This window comes from Phoca vitulina, unplaced genomic scaffold (assembly GCF_004348235.1).
Source record: "Phoca vitulina isolate PV1807 unplaced genomic scaffold, GSC_HSeal_1.0 scaffold29, whole genome shotgun sequence".
NCBI classification, from domain to species: Eukaryota; Metazoa; Chordata; class Mammalia; order Carnivora; family Phocidae; genus Phoca; species Phoca vitulina.
Genome location: NW_022589732.1, coordinates 24,661,961 through 24,682,278, shown reverse-complemented (window position 1 = coordinate 24,682,278; position 20,318 = coordinate 24,661,961). Strand labels below are relative to the sequence as shown.

Here is a 20,318-nt window from a genome sequence, read left to right as displayed (position 1 = left end):
CCCCCCCCCCCCCCCCCCCCAGAGCTACGGCTACTGGCAGCCTCAGATCAGATGGGGAAGACCAGCAGATCCCTCCGGGGTCCAGCAGGGGGAGGCTGGGGCTGCCCAGAGAAGAGAGAATGGGATCTCACTACGAGGGGCCATTTCCGGCCTAGGGAGGAGCAGAGGCAGTGTCGGCTGCCTTCGAGTGAGAGGTGCAATAGGAAGGCAGTAGCAGGACTCCTTGGTTTGCTAGAAGGGAAGGAGGAAGTGTGCATTTCACCATAGGAGAGGGAAGGTGTAGACCCAAGCCCAGGCCCTGCCCTTGAGCCTGCCTACACAGCATCGTGGTCCAGAAAGTAGAAGGAAGGTGTTTGCTGCCATTTCTCTGGAACATGCCCTTGAGGCACTCCCCTGTTCCTTCCACAGCTCCAAGGGCTCAAGAAAGCTCCCTGGAGTGAGTCCCTTGGGATTCACATTGTTGGTCTCACTTCCCACAATACTGTGCAAAGACCAGGGATTTGTGTTGCTGCCGCAACAGACGCTGGGAGTCAGAGGAAGGAATTCCCGTTCCTTTTAAGACTCTGGGGCTCAGGGAGAATATGTCCGGAGAAAGGATGGAACAGGCCCTATAGTCCTGGGACCCTGGGTCCGAGGCTACTCTGGACCCACTCCCGACATGGTCTTCCTGCCACCAAAAACATTCCACAGTCACCACAACATCAAGGTCACCTCTGGACACTTATCCCACTGTCCACTGCCCCCAAATCTGACTCATCTTTCGCCTCCCATGGGTGGTACTGGCAGGTGCTGGCTCCTCCAGATCCATCTCCCGTGAGGATCCTAGGGAATGGCCTCCAAGAGGCCCCCTCATCACCCTCTTCCCTGAATAATGGCCCCGTGTGGATTCCGACATTCAAGTCTATGCTGTCCCGGAGCAGACGGGGAAGGCTGTGGGGAGCCGCCGCAAAGCACAGCACGGAAACCCACTCCCAGCCCTGGGTGCAGGGGAGGCAGGGTGATGTCATGACTCTGATTTCCGTGTCCGTAGTGACATTATTTGAGGCAAACCCCGAAAGCACTTGCGTGTATAGGCTGCTGAGCATGTCGTTTGGCTGTGAGGTGGGTGTGAGGAAGGACACGGACAGAACCGCTGTCCTCAGACATATCCCACCAAACCCACACACCATCCCTCGACCAGACAGACGACCACGACGCGGAACAGACACTGTGGGGTCTACTTACACCAGCGGCGACGCCCTGCCAAGCAGAAGAAAACCCAGCAGTGAGCGCGTGTCCGTCAGCGGATGGCAGAGGGGCCGCGCGCACACAAGGGAGCGGGGTTAGGGTCAGAAATGAGTTATGGGAGCGGGGTGGATAAAGGAGGAAGAGAAAGAGACAAAAAGAAAACTGTCAGTGAGGAAGGAATCATGGGCATTAACAGCAGAAACGGAGCACCTTACGGCACAGGGGAGGGGGGCCGGCAGGTCCTACCCCCCGGCACCATGATCACGTCAGCCCAGCAGGGCTAAGTTAGAAGGAAGGGGAGAGCGGGTTGCTTCCCAGGCACGCAGGCAAGGGAGGGGGAGGGGAGGGGAGGGGATAGGAGGAAGGCGGGAGAGGTACTCTGAGAAGCCTAGATTAGGTCAATGGTGCGTCATGTTAAAAAAAAAAAAAAAAGTGGGAAAACCAAATGGTAGTAGTCTTTTTCCAAAGTGCAGAGTATATAAAGTTAGTGAAGAGCAGTTCTTCCATTATTTTCCACTGAACTTCCCTTTGGCGACGTTACCACTCTTAAGAGCACACCAAGGACACACGAGGCAAACAAATGTTAACAGGAAATCCCTGTTGGCTTTTTGGCTTAGTCAGGCAGCCCTGTTTTTCTGGGTACACATGAGCTAATGGTTGTGTTTTTAAACTTGCATGGTCATATATTCTGGTCTGAACAAAGAGCCACAGCTCGGAACCTGGTGGGTTTGAGACTCAGGGCTCCAGGGCAAGCAACCTCTGCCCCCTGGTGGCCCAAAGGAAGCACTGCGAGCTGCAGAGGAGAGCCGGGGAGTCCTTCCTTTGGCCCCTGGAGCCTGCCCCTTGTAACTGCAGGGACGTCTTGGCCCCAAGGGCGGGGTTCCGCAAAGGCCAAACACTATGGGAGTTATCGGGGACTTTTAAACCCCTTTATCCCTCTTACAACATCTGTATTTCCTAGCTTCGGAAAAAAATACAACCATCATTTTAAGATTTCTTGCCTTGAGGAGCTTGAGATCCTGACTCAGGGATAAGATGTTGCCCAAAGAGATAATCAGTCAATTCTGAAAGTCAACAACAATGATATTCTCAGGTAGAAAACAATAAGGGTGTGTTTGTGAGAGAGAGAGACAGACAGACAGACAGAGAAGCAGAAAGAGAGAGAGACCTAGAAATAAAGACAGAGAGACACATACAGAAAGAGAGAGACACAGAGAGAGAGAGACAGAGAAAGAAAGAGGGAGCGAGGTCCCTATTACTGTTTGCACTATTAGCAGTTTCTTCCACAAAGGATTTTCAGCCAACTCTTTCCCTATTCAACACTCAGGTTCCTCAACCATTGATAACAGGCTAATTCCAGGAACCAAGGATGTCCTAAATCCCACTGCCCTGAGGCTGGGCTTCCCTGGAACAAACAGGAAGAGGGAATGCTTCCAAGGCTCTGCAGTGGGCTGACTACCACCAGCACCTTGGATGGTTGGTCCAGAGGCCCCTTCCCAAACAAGACACCTGGTCACGCGTTTGAATTGCTCTCATCACTGGAAGAAAGCAGCAGCTTCCCCCAAAGAATGGCTTAGTTTGTGAGAAGACTGGTTTATCCAGAATGTGACCCAGGATTCCAGAAATCTCTTTCTAAACCGACCCCCTTGTGGAGCCCGGGAAAATGCAGAAGCTGTGAGAAGCACTTGGAGCAACCACCATATTCTTCAATTCTCCACCCTTCTCCTAAAGCTGACCGTGAGACTGATTCTGAAGAGAGAATACGGTGTTCTGGAAGGCCCTGGCAAAGGCTGGCTCCCCTCCAACGGCCATGCCCCTAGAGGCCCACGGCGAGGGAGGCAAGCTGGTCCCGATGCCTAATGTCTCTGATGGGGCCCAGCAGCCTGGTGCCCTTGGCCTCCACGGGTGAGGAGGCCCAGCCAGTGGTGGAGGCGGTGACCGATGAGCGACAGCAGAGGAGGGGAGGCGCTTACCCACTGAAGTCACTGCCCTGGGCCTGGGCCTGCCCAGCAATGGCGTCCATGATGGCGTCCTGGGAGTACATGCTGATGGGTGTGTTGTACTGCGCATGGATGATGGTGGCCTTGCCGCCCAGCCCCTTCACCTCGATGGGCTTGTGGGTGGACAGGGCAGAGTCCTTCAGGGCGCTGGGGTTGAACCGTTCCTGGTAGTCGGCGCTGGGGGAGGGCAGCAGGGGGAGCAGAAGAGGAACAGGAAGGGAGGCAGAAGGAGAAAAGGCAACAGGTGGTGTTACACAGGGGTCAAAGTGAGGGCCGGTGGTGGAGAGACCTCCCAAGGCCTGATCCCAGGTAGGTTCCCAAGTCCCCTGAACTGTGGACCCCTGGGTCTGCTAGAGAAAATCCTCAGCACCCTCCCCAAAGCCCTCAGTAGCAGGTTTCTCTTGCCCACGTTGGCGATCCCAGATCCTGGGAAGCCTTGGCTCAGCCCGAGCTACATCTCAGGGTCAGCAGGGGGCGCCAGGCATTGAAAGCTCTCTCACCACACCAGCAGGGAAGCAGAGACAAAGAGGGTTGGAGGTCGGGGACAGGAGTTGGGCCACGCGTGAGAGGCAGCGGCAGCCCAAGCAGGGTCCAGAATGACCCAAAGGCAAAAAGCAGCCCCACTGGGCACCCATGGGGGTTCTGAGCAAGGTTCCTCCACGAAGGGGCTCATCCTGCTGGCCACGCCCTCAGTGGCCCAGGGCTCTGCTCCTCCAGATGCTTCGGGGCAAGTGTTTCTTCCTCAGAGCAGGACTCAGGCTGCTCAGTCCTCCTCAAGTCCAACTGGCTGGGCGGCCACCAGTCTCTGCCCATCCGGGGCTTTCTCCTCCAACAGATGAGTGCACTCCCTGGGGCCAAGAAGGTCAGGCGCAGCCCTTCTGACGGTCCCGCCAGGACAGAAATGTCTTCAGGCTCACATGGAACCCAGCACCAGCTCGGCACACACTCCACCCACCATCCCCCCTCTGCCTCCAGAGCCAGCCTGCTGGTCTTAAGCAGCCGCAGCAGGAAAGAGGGAAGGGATAGGGCACATCAGACTGAGCCCTAGCACCCCTCCCCAATGCCTTCCCTCCATACTTGCAGCTCCACACACATGCAGGCTCGCTCAGGGACACAAATGCACCCCCACTCACACATGCACACGCACGTACACATGCTGACCCCGGCGCACGCTGTCCAGACCAACAGACACACGGACGCATGCTGGGATATGCACACAAGTGCACACACATGCTTTCCTTTGATACTAACTTGGCTGGAGAGTTGGCTACCACCTGGGGAGGAGAGAAAGAGCAAAGAAGACAGGGCTGTCAGAGTGCGGTCCTGCCAGGGGCTCTGAGTGCTGGGACCATCCTCAGACTGGCTCTCGTGGAGGCCGCACCAGCCCTGACCTGCGCCGGGTTAGGAGAGCGCCGAGGCGAGGGGGCAGAGCTCAGGGTCAGGGTCACGGTGAGTTTGGGTCAGAGGTGCTGACAGCAGTGTTTCCCCCTCAGTAGGTCCACAGCCCCTGAAGCTGCCATCTTCACAGGCGCTCAAATACCATGTAAGAGAATCTGCCACATACAACCTGGCTGGAGACCCCAAGAGAGGAAGATGGAGAGGGAGACACAGGACCAGCTGTGGCTGCTATGGGCAGAGCCAAGGTTGGAGGTGCCTCCGAGCCAGTCAGCAGCTCTGGACTTACCCTTGTTTAATGGGGGCCAGCTCTGGGAGTTCTGCTCCCTGAGCAGGATTGCCAGTGGTGCTGGGGTGTGCAGTGGGGTTACCCACAGCTCCAGGGGATGGACTCTCCCTCCTGCGGGAGGGCAGGCAGCCCTGGCCACTCCTTCTGGGGCACAGGGATGCAGTCCCCAGTGATTGCCCCTAAAGGCCCTGTGGACTGTCAGTGAGGCAGGATGGAGGAAGGTAGAAGCTCAGGAGAAGTACTAGGTCCAAGGCGTATTGCAGGAAAGTCCCCAGCCAAGGCAGCCCAGCTCAGACACAAGAGGGACCCCGCCCTCGATTGAGCGAGCCTCCCAGAGCATTATCTCTGTGGGGGAGGTGTTGCCTGCTTTATGTTTCCTTAAATGCAAATTCCTTGCAGGGCAGACCCTGGCAGCACCAAGGGCCCTGTCAGAAACCTGAGGGAAACAGTGTGGAGGTTCCTCAAAAATTTAAAAAGAGAGCTACCCTATGACCCAGCAATTGCACTACTGGGTATTTACCCCAAAGACACAGATGTAGTGAAAAGAAGGGCCATATGCACCCCAATGTTCATAGCAGCAATGTCCGCAATAGCCAAACTGTGGAAAGAGCCGAGATGACCTTCAGCAGATGAATGGATAAAGAAGATGTGGTCCATATATACAATGGAGTATTACTCAGCCATCAGAAAGGATGAATACCCAACTTTTACATCAACATGGATGGGACTGGAGATTATGCTAAGTGAAATAAGTCAAGCAGAGAACGTCAATTATCATATGGTTTCACTTATTTGTGGAACGTAAGGAATAGCATGGAGGACATTAGGAGAAGGAAGGGAAAAATGGGGGGGGGGAATTGGAGGGAGAGATGAACCATGAGAGACTATGGACTCTGAGAAACAAACAGGGTTTTGTCGGGGGGGACTGGTTAGCCCGGTGATGGGTATTAAGGAGGGCACGTACTGCATGGAGCACTGGGTGTTATACGAAAACAATGGATCGTGGATCACCACATCAAAAACTAATAATGTATGGTGACTAACATAACATAATAAAATTAAAAAAAAAAAAAAAAGAAAGAAACCTGAGGGAAGAGAGTGCAGAAGGTGGTGTCCCTGCCCCCAAACCCTGCCACCGTCCCAGATCGGACCACTCCGGGCTCTGGCTGGGAGAGCCTGGGCCCCAACTAGCCTGACCCTGGTCATCCCTTGGCCAGGACTATGGGGACCCAGGCCAAAGCCAGGGGGCCTTCTAGCCCCAGGCCCTACACTGTCTCAGAGCTGATATAATTCCCTCTGTCCTCTAGGCTCAAATAGCTCCAAGTGGAGCTATATTAGGAAAATCTTCCATCCGTTCTCCATTTCTGGCCAGTGCTGACAGCTGCAGGGTCAGCTCTCGCCCTGACCAGCCCAGCGCCCCCTACAGAGGGCAGTGTTGGCGTGGGGCGGGGGTGGGGCTGCCGCCTCTGCCCTTCTCTGCCCTGGCACCCGGCACCCAGCTGCTAGCATCTTCTTTGGCATTGACCCCTGCCCCCTGCTTAGCTTCCGCCCGAAGACTCGGAGGCTGGGCAGCCCGTAGCAGACAGCTTGGGGAGGACCAGCGCCCAGGTCTTGGGAAGAATAAGTCAAAGATGTAAGACCCACCCAGGGGCCCTTGCACCCAGTGGCCTGAGGGATACTGCCCTACCATGCCAGCTCACGGAGGATGAGAGGGGGGCTGCAGGGATGCTCTGGCCTGCTGACCTTGCACCCTGTTTGTTCTCTCCAATCCTCCCAAGAGGATTCTAGCTGCCAAGGATTCACATTGCAAGCGGCCCGGAGAGGAGGGGAAGGAGCTTCCTTTTGGAGCCAGACAGGAGAGAGTTCAAATCCTGACCCTGCATCTTCCTAGCACTGTGACTCCGGACAGTTCCCCACCAGTCTCAGCCTCAGTCCCTCACTCACAAAATCGAGATGGTGGTGCCCACCACGCAGACGGGTTGTGCACACTGAACAGAATCCTGAGGGGAAAGCCCTTAGCGTGACTTAAGTGTGCAACAGATGGGATGTGGGGATTAGCATTTACCAACTCTGTCACCTTCCAGCACTTAGACACTTAGCAAAGGTGGTAGTCTCAGCCCATCAGAGGCTGCCTGGGCTAGCCCAGGTCAGAGGCTCCCCCCTTCCAGCCAGGATCGCCTGGGGACCGCAGCATCAGCCTTCGCCGTGGACGAAAGGAGATGCACTCCTTCCCTAGCCTGTCTACCCTTGCAGAAACTATTGGGCCCTGCTGCTCTGAGGGTCAAGTAATAATTTAACACCTGTCAGCTTCTGAGAACCCCTGCAGCAGTGGGAAGGAGCCCCTGGAGTCATGGGAAGCTGGGGTAGGGCTGGCCCTTATTTTCCTGGGCAGGTTGTTAGGTCCCTATCACCATGTAGGGAGGAGTCAGGCTGACCTGAGTACCATTCCTGTCTGCCACTCATAAGCTGTGTGTGACCTTGAGCAAATCACCCACTCTGAGCTTCTCTTTCCCAGCTAGAAAATGGGGGAAATGATGCTCACCTCTGAAGTTGCTGAGAGTTGAAGTTAAATAAAGCACATGGACTGTTAGCTGGCCCCACGTCTGGACTGAGGGCTCATAAGGGGAGATGTTACTGTCACAGCAGGTGGGCCTCATGGAGGTCCCAATCTCTCAGAGGCTGATTTCCCTGCCAGGGGCCAGTTCCAGAGAGCACAAGAAAGAGCTACCAGCCCATCCAGGGCAAAAGGAGGCCATTTCTACTCTGCCATTCCTTGAGTTTTCTGGTAGAAGCTCCTTGCTAGAAAAAGCCCAGGGGTTGGAATGCCTGGGTGGCTCAGTCAGTTAAGCGTCTGCCTTTGGCTCAGGTCATGATCCCAGGGTCCTGGGATCAAGCCCCTCATGGGGCTCCTTGCTCAGCGGGGAGCCTACTTCTTCCTCTGCCTGCCGCTCCCCCTGCTTGTGCGCACTCTCTCTCTCTCTCTCTCTCTCTCTGATAAATAAATAAATAAAATCTTTAAAAAAAAAAAAAAAAGCCCAGGGGTTTATGGCTTCGTCGCCCTGGTCCAAGGAAGCCAGGGTCCAGGTGCTTAGGCTGTGGAGTGCCCAAGGCCAGCTTCGCTCAAGATGCCAGAAAGAGCTGAGGGATATGGGGAAGCAGTGAACCTGGGGCACAGGTACCTTCGGGAGCAAGGGCAAAGGAAGGGCATAGGGGTGAGCCAGACTGAGCCAGACTGAGCCAGGACAGGAGTCTGACTCGTGCGTGCAGCCGCTGGGTGGCTTCAGGGAGCACACAGCAAACGTTCCGGAACAGAGCTCAGTGCTGTGCACGTGTGGTCTCTTTCCATCCTCCCAGTAATCCTGAGACATGGACAGTCTCACGCCCATGTACAGAGGAGCCCTGAACCCCTAACCACTGGGCTGTATTGCCTTGACTCAGCCCGTTCTGCCTCTAGAGCACGCGAAGATAATTATACCGATTGCATGGGAGAAGTCAGAATAAGATAAAGGCAGGAAGGGCTCAGGAGCTAGTACGTGTTCCGCTTGGGGGCTCCCTCCTCTCAGCCCCTCCATGATGCCCACCCTGGCTGTAGGTTCTTTTAGTTCCTGTGCTTGCAGAGTCCCTCCAGCTGGAGTTCAGGGGGTGGGGAGCAGGCTACCGTTCTCCTGCACAGCCTCTTTCTCCTCGGGGTCCTGCTTCCTTGCCTCGTTCTTTTGAGGGTCAGTCCTACAAGCCCATGACACTCACCCCATTGCTGAATCTTTCTGCACCCAGCTCAGGCACTCCCTTGTACAGGCAGCCTTCCCAGACCACTCCCAGCCCCAAAGAACTTACCCTCCCACTTCTCTAATTCTTCCCTGCTCCTGCCTGAGGGCTCCTTCAGGGGACCAGCCTGACCCTCGCCCCAGGATTCCTGGAGGCAGCAGGCTTCATCTTGTCCTGGTGGGCGGGCTGGTGTGAATGTCTGGGAGTCAGTGTCTTCTGCATTCAGACCTCACTTAGCCACTTAGCAGCGGGAGACAGCTGGACCTCGACTAAACCTTCTCTGAGCCTCAGTTTCCCCCTCTGCAGGATCCAACACATCACCCCAGCTTGTGTAAAGCCATGACACCGCGGCTCCAGGCCAAAGTGCTAGCAGCCTCATTACTTGTATCGCTCTCAGCTTGTGCCGCCACATGGGCTGGCTGAGGCCAGCTCCTCGCTCTGACCACCCGGCCTCTGGGAGCACTGAGGACCCCGGTGGCCCCAGACCACCAGCAGAGAGCTACGCGCCCGTTACCTACCCTCCTGGGAGTCCGGCACCTGAGGCCTTCCCTCGGAGGCTCATCTGATACATCTGAGCCATCTCCCTCAGGGTCTCTGCCGAGTACAGGCCAATGGGGTTGTTATACTGCCTTGGCTGGCTCGAGCCCTGCGGGACTTTCGGGCTGAGTGAGTCCAGGGCTCCCTCCAGGCCAGTCTTGGCCCCCGGGCTGCCCCGTGGGGGGCCGGGCTCAGAGGCCTCCGTGTGTGAGAAGACGGAGGTCTGGGAGAAGGAGGAGCTAAAGGTCCGCCTGAGCTCCGGGGTGCCCGGGGTACCCGGGGTGCCCAGGCTGGCCCTCGCCTTGGGGTTGGGGCTGAGCGCCACCAGGCTGCCGTTCGTGTCCCGAGCGGGGTCCTGGCACAGGGCAGCGCCATGCAGGGGAGAGAGAAGAGAGCAGTTAGAGGCCACACGTGTCCCAGCGCATCTGCATGGACCTGAAACAGAGGTGTTAGTGTGAGCGCCCAGCAGCCTGCCGCCCCGCAGCCTATGGCGCGGAGCTCAGGAGGGGACGCAGACACCTGGAAGAGAAGGGTTTTGTCGAGGAGGGGGAGGGAGGCACCCATCCCTGGCCCTGGGGCTCACATCCACCTGGACAAAGTGCAAGCCCCACGCAGAAAGCCAAGCCAGCCTGCCTGCAGGGCTGGGGGAAAGGGGGTGTGGGCCTCAGGGAGTTGGAGGGAGCCCCCTCCACCCTATATCTGCTTCCTGTTCCCCTAAGTGGAAGCCCCTGGTGGGCACAGCCCGACCTCCTGCTCTACTGACCCCTTGCTGAGATGCCCCTGCACGGCCAGTCAGAGGACACCTGGGCTGGTGGTGGTCAGGCAGAGTAGAGGTGCAAGAGGGAAAACTGGGGCACTGGGGGGCTGACATTTGGTTCCTACAGTCCACCTGTGCAACTTCCCCAAGCAGCCCTCTGCCCCTTTCCCCATCTGTCACCCACCCCAAGCCCCTGTCAACCTCTGCCTGTCTCCTCCCCCACCCTGCCTACAGCCCACTCTGCGCCAGTGGACAGACAGGGGTCAGTACGAGGTCATGCAGGGAGGGGTGCGGAGTGGGCCCTGCAGGAGGGGGGGGGGCGGGCCTCCCACGCTTCGGGTCAAGCCCTTTGGGCCCACGGGGTTAAGCTGCTTCGAGGGAGCTGGGAAGGGGTGGTGGGCACGGGGGCAAGGTGGCCTGGCTGCTATCAGCACTCCTGAGGGGGCTGATGGGGCGTTCAGTCGGGAGGGGCGGTGGACACCAGGGGGGGACCCTATGTCAGAGGATAAACTCTGAGAGCAGGCAGGCCTCCTCCATGCCTGGGGTGGCTGCTCAAACTGGGGCCTCTGGCCCTCATGTCCCAGTCACCCCCCTCCCAGCACCCTCAGGAGAATGAGGGTCAGAACCTTCCGGATCCTTGTCCCCACCTAGCTGGGAGGAAGATCCCTCTCTTAAAAGCACCGCTGCCTAGGCTGGCTTTCCATCAGCCCGGCCCCGAGGCCCCGGGGGCTGGCGAGCACCCAGGCAGGCACCCCACACTCGGTATTTCATGGGGGCTTGAACGCCTCTTCCTGGGGGCCTGCCCCACCTCCCTCACAGCCACAACAGGGGCAAGGGTAGGGCCCTGGCTGGGCCAACCCAGGATCAGGCAGGCAGGCCAGGGGCTGCCCCACAGGAACCACTGCTGAGAGTGGAGTCAGCACCTACCTTCTGGTGGGGGATCACCGGCAGAGGGGACTGGACCGGGGGCGCTGTTGTGGAGATGGGGATGGGGCGCTTCGACCTGGAAGAAACCAGAAAGGGGACCAAGTGAAGACAACTGCCACTAGGACCAGGAGCTCCTACCAGGGCAGGGCTGGTAACAGAAGAGCATCTGAGAGCTGGGCAGCCAGGTCACTGGGTAACAGTTTCAGGCCCACTGTCCACCCCATGGACTGGGTGACTCCAAGAAGGCACTGGGCCTGACCAGGATGAGGAAGTCATGGCCCTTGGGCACTTTGCACCCATGGGCCTCTGTTAGGTCCTTGGGAGGCTGTCTGGGGCAAAGCGGAATCAGGGAAGACCCTGGCTTTCAGGCCCGACTGCCCACACGCTGGCAGCACTGTGACCTCCCCCACTCCTGAACCTCATCTGTAAAGTGAGGCACAGATGTGCCAGATGTTTGATGGCTTGGCCCTGGCCTCCTTCTAGTCCAGAGGCCCTCCTTACTTTCCTGTGTGGTCCTGTGGCACAGGCTGGGCCCACGTGATGGCTGCCGGACACCCTCTCCTGGGCCCTTGGTGCCCACACCCCTCTACCCCCTGCTCTGGAGAGCTCCCACCTACTTCTGCAGCGTGAGACTCAGGTTGTAGTTGGCAGACTTGATCTTGTTCTGGGCTTCCAGGTGGGTCATGGTGTCTGTGTTGACTCCGTCAATGGCCACCACGAGGTCACCCTGGCTGAGCTGGGACTGGGCGGCCTTGCTCCCCGGCGTGATCTGAGAGGGTGGCAGATGGGGGGGTGAGCGTACAAAGGGTGGGACTGAGGATGGGCCGGTCTCGAGGAAGAGTCACCTGGGATCATCCAGGTGAGGCCTGCCATTTCCTCTTTCATCCACTATGGCCAGTACCCGCTGCTCACCAAGCCCGCTGCTCGCCTCCTCCTGACACACCATCACCCCTTTGCCTAGTGTTCTGTGTCTGAATGCGACCGTGAGGCCAGCTCTGGCTAGGGGAAGCAATGCCCGCCACTTCCACGCCTGCCCCTAGCCACCATCCTTGCCATCCTGCACTCTCTCGCTTATCAGCTGACTGGATGCAGAGGACCCAGAAGAGGACAGTTGACCCACCAATGGAGGGACCTGAATCCTCGAGTCACTGCTTGGAGGAGAGGATTAAGAAGTACTGCATCAGATGTTGCATGAGTGAGAAATAAGCTTCTTCTATGCTAAGCCATTGAGATTTGGGGGCTGTCTGTTACACCAGTTAGCCTACTATAATGCCTGCACCCCGAAAAGCCATGGGGTACTTTCCAGGCTCCAGGAGGGTATATATACGAGCTAAGATCCAGCACCACCACAGAGACTCTGCCAGGCGAAGTAGGCAGGACAGATGCACCCTCACAGAAGCACCCAGTGCAAGTGCCCAGTGCTACCATTGCAGGTGGGCCTGCTGGGGAAGCTGTCAACCCAGCCCGGGGAAGCAAGGTTAGCTGGGGCATGGGGCAGGGCTCAACGCTCTGTGGCTGGCTTCACACTCCCAGAAGGGGAGGTGCAGGTGTGGGAACCAGGTCCCAAATCCTGCACACTAATGACATCACAGAATGTTAGAGTCTGGGGACCTCACCCCCAGTGTGATCACACAGAATGCTATAGACCCTGCATGCCAAGAATATCCCATGTAACGTCGGGAAGGCCACACTCCCAGGGACATTACATGCAATGTCAGGATGGCTCAGACCCACTCTCAATGACATCATGCACAACGCCGAATTCCACAGGCCTAGCCCTCAGTAATAGCATGCTGAATGCAGAGTAGCCCCCCCCCCCCCCCCCCCCCCCGCAGTGATGTCACTTGAAATGTAAAATTCTAGAGGTCCTAGGTGATGGGAGCTCTGGTGTGTTATAGGTATTATATCACCTATAATAACTTGATGGCTGGCCCCTAGTGACATCACATGGAAATTGATGAAGCCCCACTTCTAAAGACGTCTCATGGAATGTCATGGAGACTGGCTTTACCCCCCCGAACCCCACCATGTCACCACATGAAATACCATACCCTACCCCCTACAGATAACGCAAAGAATGACTTTATGACTTGACCCCCATGACATCATTTGGAAGGCCCCCTGTGACATCATGTAGAATGCCGTACAGGCCTCGCCCCCCAGTGACATCACAGGAAAGAGGAGCCTCTGAGAGCCACCCCCCACCAAGTTGTAACTGGAGGATGTCCCTTGGCTTTTCTTCCCCAACATGCCCACCAGCCAGCTTTCCTGGCTTCTCTGGGCACATCCCAGTCACCTTCCTGTCTATACCCCAGGGACAAGGCTGGCTTCTAATGCTGACAGAAGCCGTTTTCTGGCCCTGGCCTGGGGGACCATTCTAGAAGGAGTCCAAAGAGGACCTAGGGAAGGTCCCCTATCCTGGGTGCCAGGCCTGGGTGAGCCTCTGGCTGGGCCCTGGGCTACCAGACACGGATGGAAGCCTCCTGCCCCACCCTTCACGAGGAATCTTCCTCCAAACCAGGGCCACCTGCTAGTCCCCGGTGGGCTCTACAGGCCAGGCCACGAACTGCATGTGGGAACCCAGGGACAGCAGCCAGAGCGGGTGAGCCCTCGCTGTGGAAGCGCCCTGTTAGCCCCGGGGACTGAGCTACCTTCACCAACACAGAGTAGCCTCCCCTCACCCGTGAATCTGCTGAGCCGTGGCAAGGACAGTAGAGAAACCACCCCCTAGACTGCCAGGAAGCCAAAGTCCACCCCGCTTTCCTGGCTCCTCTGGGGGTATCTTAGAATTACTCAGGCCGGGGCACCTGGGTGGCTCAGTCAGTTGAGCATCTGCCTTTGGCTCAGGTCATGATCTCAGGGTCCTGGGATCAAGCCCCATGTTGGGCTCCCCACTCTCCCTCTACCCCTCCCCCCTGCTCGTGTGCATGCTCTCTCCTCTCTCAAATAAATAAATCTTAAAAAAAAAAAAAAATTACTTGGGCCTTCTCAAAATACACATCCCTGATCCCCAAATTCATGGCCGCAGGGAGCCTCTACTAATGACAGGAGTGTTGTTTCCTTTGATTTTAAAGGGTTGAGCAAAGGGTAAAAAATAACAGAGAAAAACAAAACACTTTCTGGGCCAAGAGGGGACTCCTAAGGGCAAGCTGAGCTGCCCGCTGGGCCTGTCTGCAGAAGATCGGCTTTCCCGACACCTTCTGACTTCACATTCAGGCCTGTGCTATGCCCGACATTTTACTATACACATCTTCAAACACAGAGAAAGCAGAATTCTACAGCGAGCATCCCCACACCCATCACTGAGCTTCTACCTTAGCATTCATTCAACTTTCTGGGTCACGTGTCTAGCCCCCTCTCCGTACGGCAATCCATCTTAGTTTGGAAGCATTTCAGAGAGAGTAGCAGATACCAGCGTGCTTCCATTCAGGGCGAATTGTGCAATGCCTCTGCTGTCCTAGTGGACCGCCCACCAGGCTCCCCCACAGCAGGACACCCCCACACCAGAGCTCCCATACAGTAGAACACCCCTTACCAGGCTGTCCCCACACCAGGGCTCCCCTGCAGCAGGGCTCCCCCACACCAGGGCTTCCCCATACCAGGACTCCCCGAGATGCTTCTCACCGTCTATAGACAGCAGTAACGAGCTCCCAGGTATGGCAACCACAGACCCCAGACAGAAGGGCGGGCCTCGTGCCTGCAGAGGTGAGGCCTGCCAGGCAGGACTGGAGCTGTGTCCAGAAGATCGTGGATGTCAGCATGAGCAAGGACACCAGAATGACATCCAAGAGCTGCTGGGGCCAGATCAGCTAGGGCAAGCCGTAGGACTATCCGGAATGCCCTCCCTTTGGAGCTTCCCTGGGGACATCTGTCTCCCTCAAGCATGGGCTAACACCCTATGTTCCCACTGGGTCTCCTGCCTTCCTCTTGCCTGGTCTCGCCTGCCCCCCCATCCTCGGGTGTAGACTGGGGTGATCCTGGTTCCCTGGGAAATGCTCAGCCTCCCCAGGGCCTGGTCAGTAGCTGAGTTCCCCCAGGCGAGCGTCGAGCTAGCTCCTGCCTGCCCCAGCGCCTCTCTCCCCACACCTGTGTCTGCTCATCAGGGCTCAGCTGGCCTGGCTTTCTGGCTGCCCTGAGCAGGGCCCATGACCCCTGGAGCTGGGGGGGGCGGGGGTGGAGGGTGCTGTAATTCTCTTCCAGATGGGGGCTCTTTGGCTCTGCCCAGGGCTCCTGAGAGGAAGCAGGGACCCTAAGGAGGTCGCCCCCAGCTGGGTCCGAGGGCCATCAGATCCCCACCCTCTTCTCAGGAGCAGCCTGCCCTGCAGGAGGATGGGGCCACCTGGGGACCCTTGCCCAAAGCCCAGGGCTCGTGAAGAGTGTGGTCCAGGCATGGTGTCCCCATGTGTCTCTTGCCTGACTCTCTGCCTCTCTCTCTGCGTTCCTTGTCCCACAGAGGACCCAAAGCCACTAAATCCTTGGAGGATTTTTTTTCTTTGAAGCCTTTCTATCCTCTCTTGAGCATTTGAAAACCTCTTCATAACAACTGTTTCATTCCCACTTCACTTTTCAATCTTCCCCAATCACCAGCCACCTCTCAACTCAGAGCCAGCAGTGGGCAGAGCTCCAGGAGCACGGTCCTGTCTCAAAAGCTCCTTAGGACAGGCTTGAGGTGTTTGGGGGCCAAGATTGCCACCAGGCTCACAGGAGCCTTTCCTCCTTGTTGGGCTGTGGTTCAGGGCACCTGAGAGGGAACACAGGGCTAGCGGGTGCCAGGGAGCAGCTGTGGCCTCTGCGACAGTGAGTGCCTTGTGGGAAGGCAATAAAACAAAGAGCACAGACTTTGGTCTGAGCCAGACCTGAGGATACAGGGCAGCCTCCACACCCTCTGGGTGAAGATCACAACAATGCCTTTCTCCCACGACTACTGGGAGGATTACATGTTTAAATAGGTTATTCTGTAAGGAGGTGCAGAGCTGAGAAAGCTTCGGGGAAGCTCCCAGTGGAGGAGGTACAGGGGCTGGCCCCCCAGCCCCTGCCCCCGGAGGGTGCCATAGGGTGGAGCCTGGGCTCTCCAGTGCATCCCTGGCTCCACTGGGAAATAAGCTCTGGAGCTGGCAGAGAGTGGGGTGTGAGGGGCCAGCCCAGCTGACCAGTCCTAAGCCAGCCTGCTGTCCCTAGAGGGGCCTGAGCATCAGCTGGAAGAGACAGAAGTCCTGTCCAGGGTGCCAGGGAAACAAGGCCCTGGCCAGGGCTCGGGCGCACGTAGGCTCCTATTTCCCCAGCTCCCTGGCGGCAGAGGGGGTAGCTGGGCTCTGCAAAAGTTCCCAGCCCTCACTCTCGGTGCTCAAAACCAGACAGGCCCCTGCCTTCCTTCCCCTCTAGAGCTGCCAGGGTAGGTGTGGCAGGGGCTAGGGGGGCAAGGATAGGTAATAGATGCTGTGAACTGTGCAACTTCCAGTATCTCCTCCCAACCCGCCCAGGCTGACCATCCCGGCCGACTTCCCATGGAGCCCTAAGTGCATTTAACATGATGTGATTAAATTACCATCATGCCATGCTCTGCTCCCTTCCCATCTGGCCTCCCCTGGGGCCTTGCTCCATCCTTCATCCTTTCACTGGAACCTTCTGTCTCCCCATGGCCCCACTCCCCAACCCCACCCTGGCCGATAAACAAGCCAGAGGCTTGTCTGGGCTCAAAGAGCCTCTCCTTGCACAGAGGATTGTTAGTGAACATATTTTCTATGATGCGATATTGTGGATCTATGTCCTTCTACATTGGCCCAAACCCATAGAATGAACAACAAACACCAAGAGTGAACCCAGATGTAAACTATGGACTCTGGGTGATAATGACGTGCCAATACAGGTTTATCACTTATAACAAATACATCACTCTTGATAACGGGGGAGGCTGTGCACGTGCGGGGCAGGGGTGCGTATGGGAAGACTGTACCCTCCACTCAATTTTGCTGTGAACCTAAAACTGCTGTTAAAAAAGGCTCTCCCTGCCTTAGCTGCTCCAACTGGCTCTTGTCATGTCTCCCTCTCATTTCTTTCACCTGCAGGCTTCTCCGAGAATGACCAGCAGGTGCTTCTGCCTGACTGCCTCCCACCCCTCTCACACGCCACTTCATACCAGTGACCTCCCTGTGCCCAAAACCAGGGGGCACCGGTCCTCTCTCTTGCTGAGCACACCCTTCCCTGGCCTTCTGAGTCTGTCTCCTCTCCTCTTAGCCCCCAGTTCCATGTCCTGGATGTCAGCGGTAGAAAGCTCCTGGGCATGTCACTCCCAGAGGGCCCCAGACAACACTGGGGCCTGGCAAAGTCCACTTCGTGCCTCGTAGGGTGGTTCCTGGGTAGAGGTGTTTCCTGGCTCCAAAGAGGTGGAGAAGCTGTGTTTGACAATGGGAGGGCCTCAAGTGGGGGGGCGTTTGCAATCATAGCCAGTCCCTGGATGATAGGGGACCGTGCAGAGAGGGATGGAGACTGAGGGAACTGGGGAGACAACTCCCAGGCGGGAGGGCTGCCCCAGCAGGGTCTAGCAGACATTACTTGGGAAGCCGACCTTCCTCATACTTGCTGCTGTCCCATAGTAATCCTGGGGGCTACGCACGAAGTTGCCCTTGTCCTGGCCCAAGGCCTCGGAGGGTCTGCTCCTCAGGGCCCAGTCTCCTGCCCACTCAGCGCCCTCATGGAGTCAGGGACAGCTCTGAGCACCTGGGAGGGAAGCAGGCAGGGATAAGGCCTGGCCTGGGGACCTCCAAGAACGCATTCCCCAGCTGGGGGCCTCTGTCCGGTTATCTTCCGCGTTCGTGCGTCTGGAAGGCCCCGGCCAGCCTCACAGCAGCCCTCCGGAGGCTTGCCTGACCTTCAGTGTGGCTATAAACAGCTCAGCCTGTCAGCACTGCTAGGCGCTGCCCAAGAAACAGCACTAAGGCCTCAAAATTCCAGGAATGGCCAGCACAGTCAACCCAGAATAGTTTCAGCCTGTCCCCCTCCCCCTCCCAGGGGACCCTCAGTCCTCTGCGTCCCCACTGTAGCTAGGAGATCTGACAAATACTGGAACAAAAAACAGCAAAGAAGCAAAGGCTTCTGGGCTGGTGCCCCAGGAGAGCCTGGGGCCAGATGAATAAGGCCTTAAGGGACAGAGGTCTTGGAGCAGAGAGATGGGCATCCCCCATCCCCACCCCCACCCCAGGGGCCCGGGCTCAGCCCCGCAGCTCCCCCATCCTCACCGCCGCCTCAGCAGAACAGCAGGTGCACAGCATCCTCTGCGTGCATGTTAGAAAGCACTCACACATGCACACTCCCATTTCACAGATGAGACAGCCAGGCTGAACTGGTCTTTTCTAAGGCGACACAACTGAGAGCAGCTGAGCCAGACAAAAGCGCGCGCTTGTTCCGTAAAGTCAAGGGCTGCTGCATGCACCAAGGACAAGGCCCCAGACCATGGCCCCAGCCTCTGACCTAGCTTGGACGGGGGCAGACTGAGCCTTTGGAGCGGCTCCTTAGCGGCTGCTCCCACCCCTCCCCCACTTCCTGGAGAATTGGCTATGGCTGGGGCGGGGGGGTTAAGGGGAGCTCATGTTGCAGGCCCAGCCACACCTGTCCAGGATAAATAAAGGCATTTCCCCTCCACCCTCCCATTCTCCCTCCTGAGCCCACTTCTCGTGGCTCCTCGCCGAGACCCACTGAAAGGAGGCCGTGGGGGCTTGCTGCTGACCCAGAGTTGATTCTGGCGGGCGGGGTGGGGACTGGAGCTACCACCCAGCCTGAGGGGGGCAGCCTCCCTACGGCTGACAAGGGGCAGGCCCCATTCAGTCCTCTTCGACTAATCCCTAGCCAAGGGCGGAGGGGCAGGCCAGGGAGTTAGGGGTCACTGAAGTCATAAGAGCTCCTGAGCAAATCTGAGCCTCAGCTTGCCTGGTGCTGAAGTGAGATGGTAAGCCCAGCCCTGCCCGCCCGAACACCTCTCTCAGGGTTGTGGTACAGGTGCCCAGGGGTGTCGGCCCTGCCGAGAGTGAGCAGGCCCTGCCTTTGCTACCCCCACCCCCCACCCCACCGCAATTTGCCACCACTGCCCTGTTGTAAAGGCTCAGGCCAGGACTTGGGAGCATCCACTGGCCCTGCATCCCACTGAGAGAGACGTTCCTGGTGCCGAAGGGCCTTGAGAGCCCCAGCAGGAAGCACCACAGCCCTGGTGAGAGTGTCCTGGGCCCTGCCTGGCCAGTAGCCCTGAGCTTGGGATGCCCCAGCCCAGGGCATCAGCGGCCCCCCAGAGGAGTTTGTCAAGAGGTCCTAAGCCCTGGGGAGGATGGAGCCGCCCAGCCCAGCTTGTCCCATGGCCTGGAAGATCTGGGGCGTGCCCCCGAAGGAAGCTGGGAGGTCATTATACCTATCCCCCAATGCCCTGCCTGAGCTGGGGGTTCTATTTATAAAGGTACCCCTTAGTCATTGGCTCCATTACATCCCAATTCACCCTTTCCCTGCAGTGGGGACATTCTTCCTGCTGTCTAGCTTAAGGCCTCCGTGCTACAATATAAGCCCTGGGCTGGCTGAGGCCAGGTGGTGCATAGATCCTGGGTGAGGTCATTGGCTATCCCGGGTGCCACTGAGCCAGGAGGCTAATTTCCACGCGCCAGGGCAGGGAGCACCAGCATGAGGCCTTGAGGACTGTGGGGCTGGGGGAGATGTGGGCTCAGTCCCAGGCATGGGAGGCTGTGGGCCCATGACAGTGAGGGTGGACAGCCTTATAACCATGCTGGTAGGGAGCTGTGCAGGGTCCTGGTGGGGAGGGGGCCGTGTCCACTGGGGCTCAAATGCCCACATATCACCACATCATCGGGCAGGGAGTGCAAGGCTCTGGGTGTCCTCCTAGTACTGCACGCTGTGGCCTCCAGGACAGTGGGCCTGGAGGGGTGGAGACCCAGGTTAGATGAGCCAGAACTCCAGCGGGATGAACGTGGCCCTCTCCCTGGACTAGAGCCAGGCCAATGCCCCCTCCCCCCACTGGGGGCTCGTGGCCTCTACACCTGTTATGAGGCTCCTATGGCACTCCTGAGTGGGGCTTCTCCTTCTTGGTGTCCCCCCTAAGTGTCCACATCAGGTTCCACAACCAGAACTGCCTCTCCATGTGGGTATTGGCTCCGTGTCTCCTCTGCCAAGCACCTCCAGGCCTTCCCTGGCTGTCCACCTGAGTGCCTCCTTGCCCACCCCCACCCACACCCCCGGGGGCCCACGGCAAATCTCTGCTGCCCTGAGGAAGAAACTGCCTCCCTCCCTGTCCCCAGGTGGGCAGAGTCCAGACTCCCTGGCCCATCCATCCCCCACCAGTGACGGCCTGGAGCGGCAGGCTGCCCCCTCGTGCCCACAGCAGCGGTGCAGGCGGCTCGGCCTCAGGCTGACCCCATTAGGCAGGGCT

The 20,318-nt window shown here is 57.9% G+C and overlaps 1 protein-coding gene across 1 annotated transcript in view; it reads right to left on the bottom strand.

The window, feature by feature from the left end:
• The window catches only part of LDB3 (LIM domain binding 3), a 60,787-nt gene that overhangs the window by 37,382 nt on the left and 3,087 nt on the right, over positions 1-20,318 (bottom strand). The window contains exons 3-6 of the mRNA XM_032423972.1: positions 11,515-11,666; positions 10,898-10,973; positions 4,479-4,501; positions 3,201-3,404 (exon numbers count right to left, since the gene is read on the bottom strand). Of these exons, the coding sequence (XP_032279863.1) occupies positions 3,201-3,404; positions 4,479-4,501; positions 10,898-10,973; positions 11,515-11,666 (455 nt within the window). The remainder of the gene's footprint in view (positions 1-3,200; positions 3,405-4,478; positions 4,502-10,897; positions 10,974-11,514; positions 11,667-20,318) is intronic.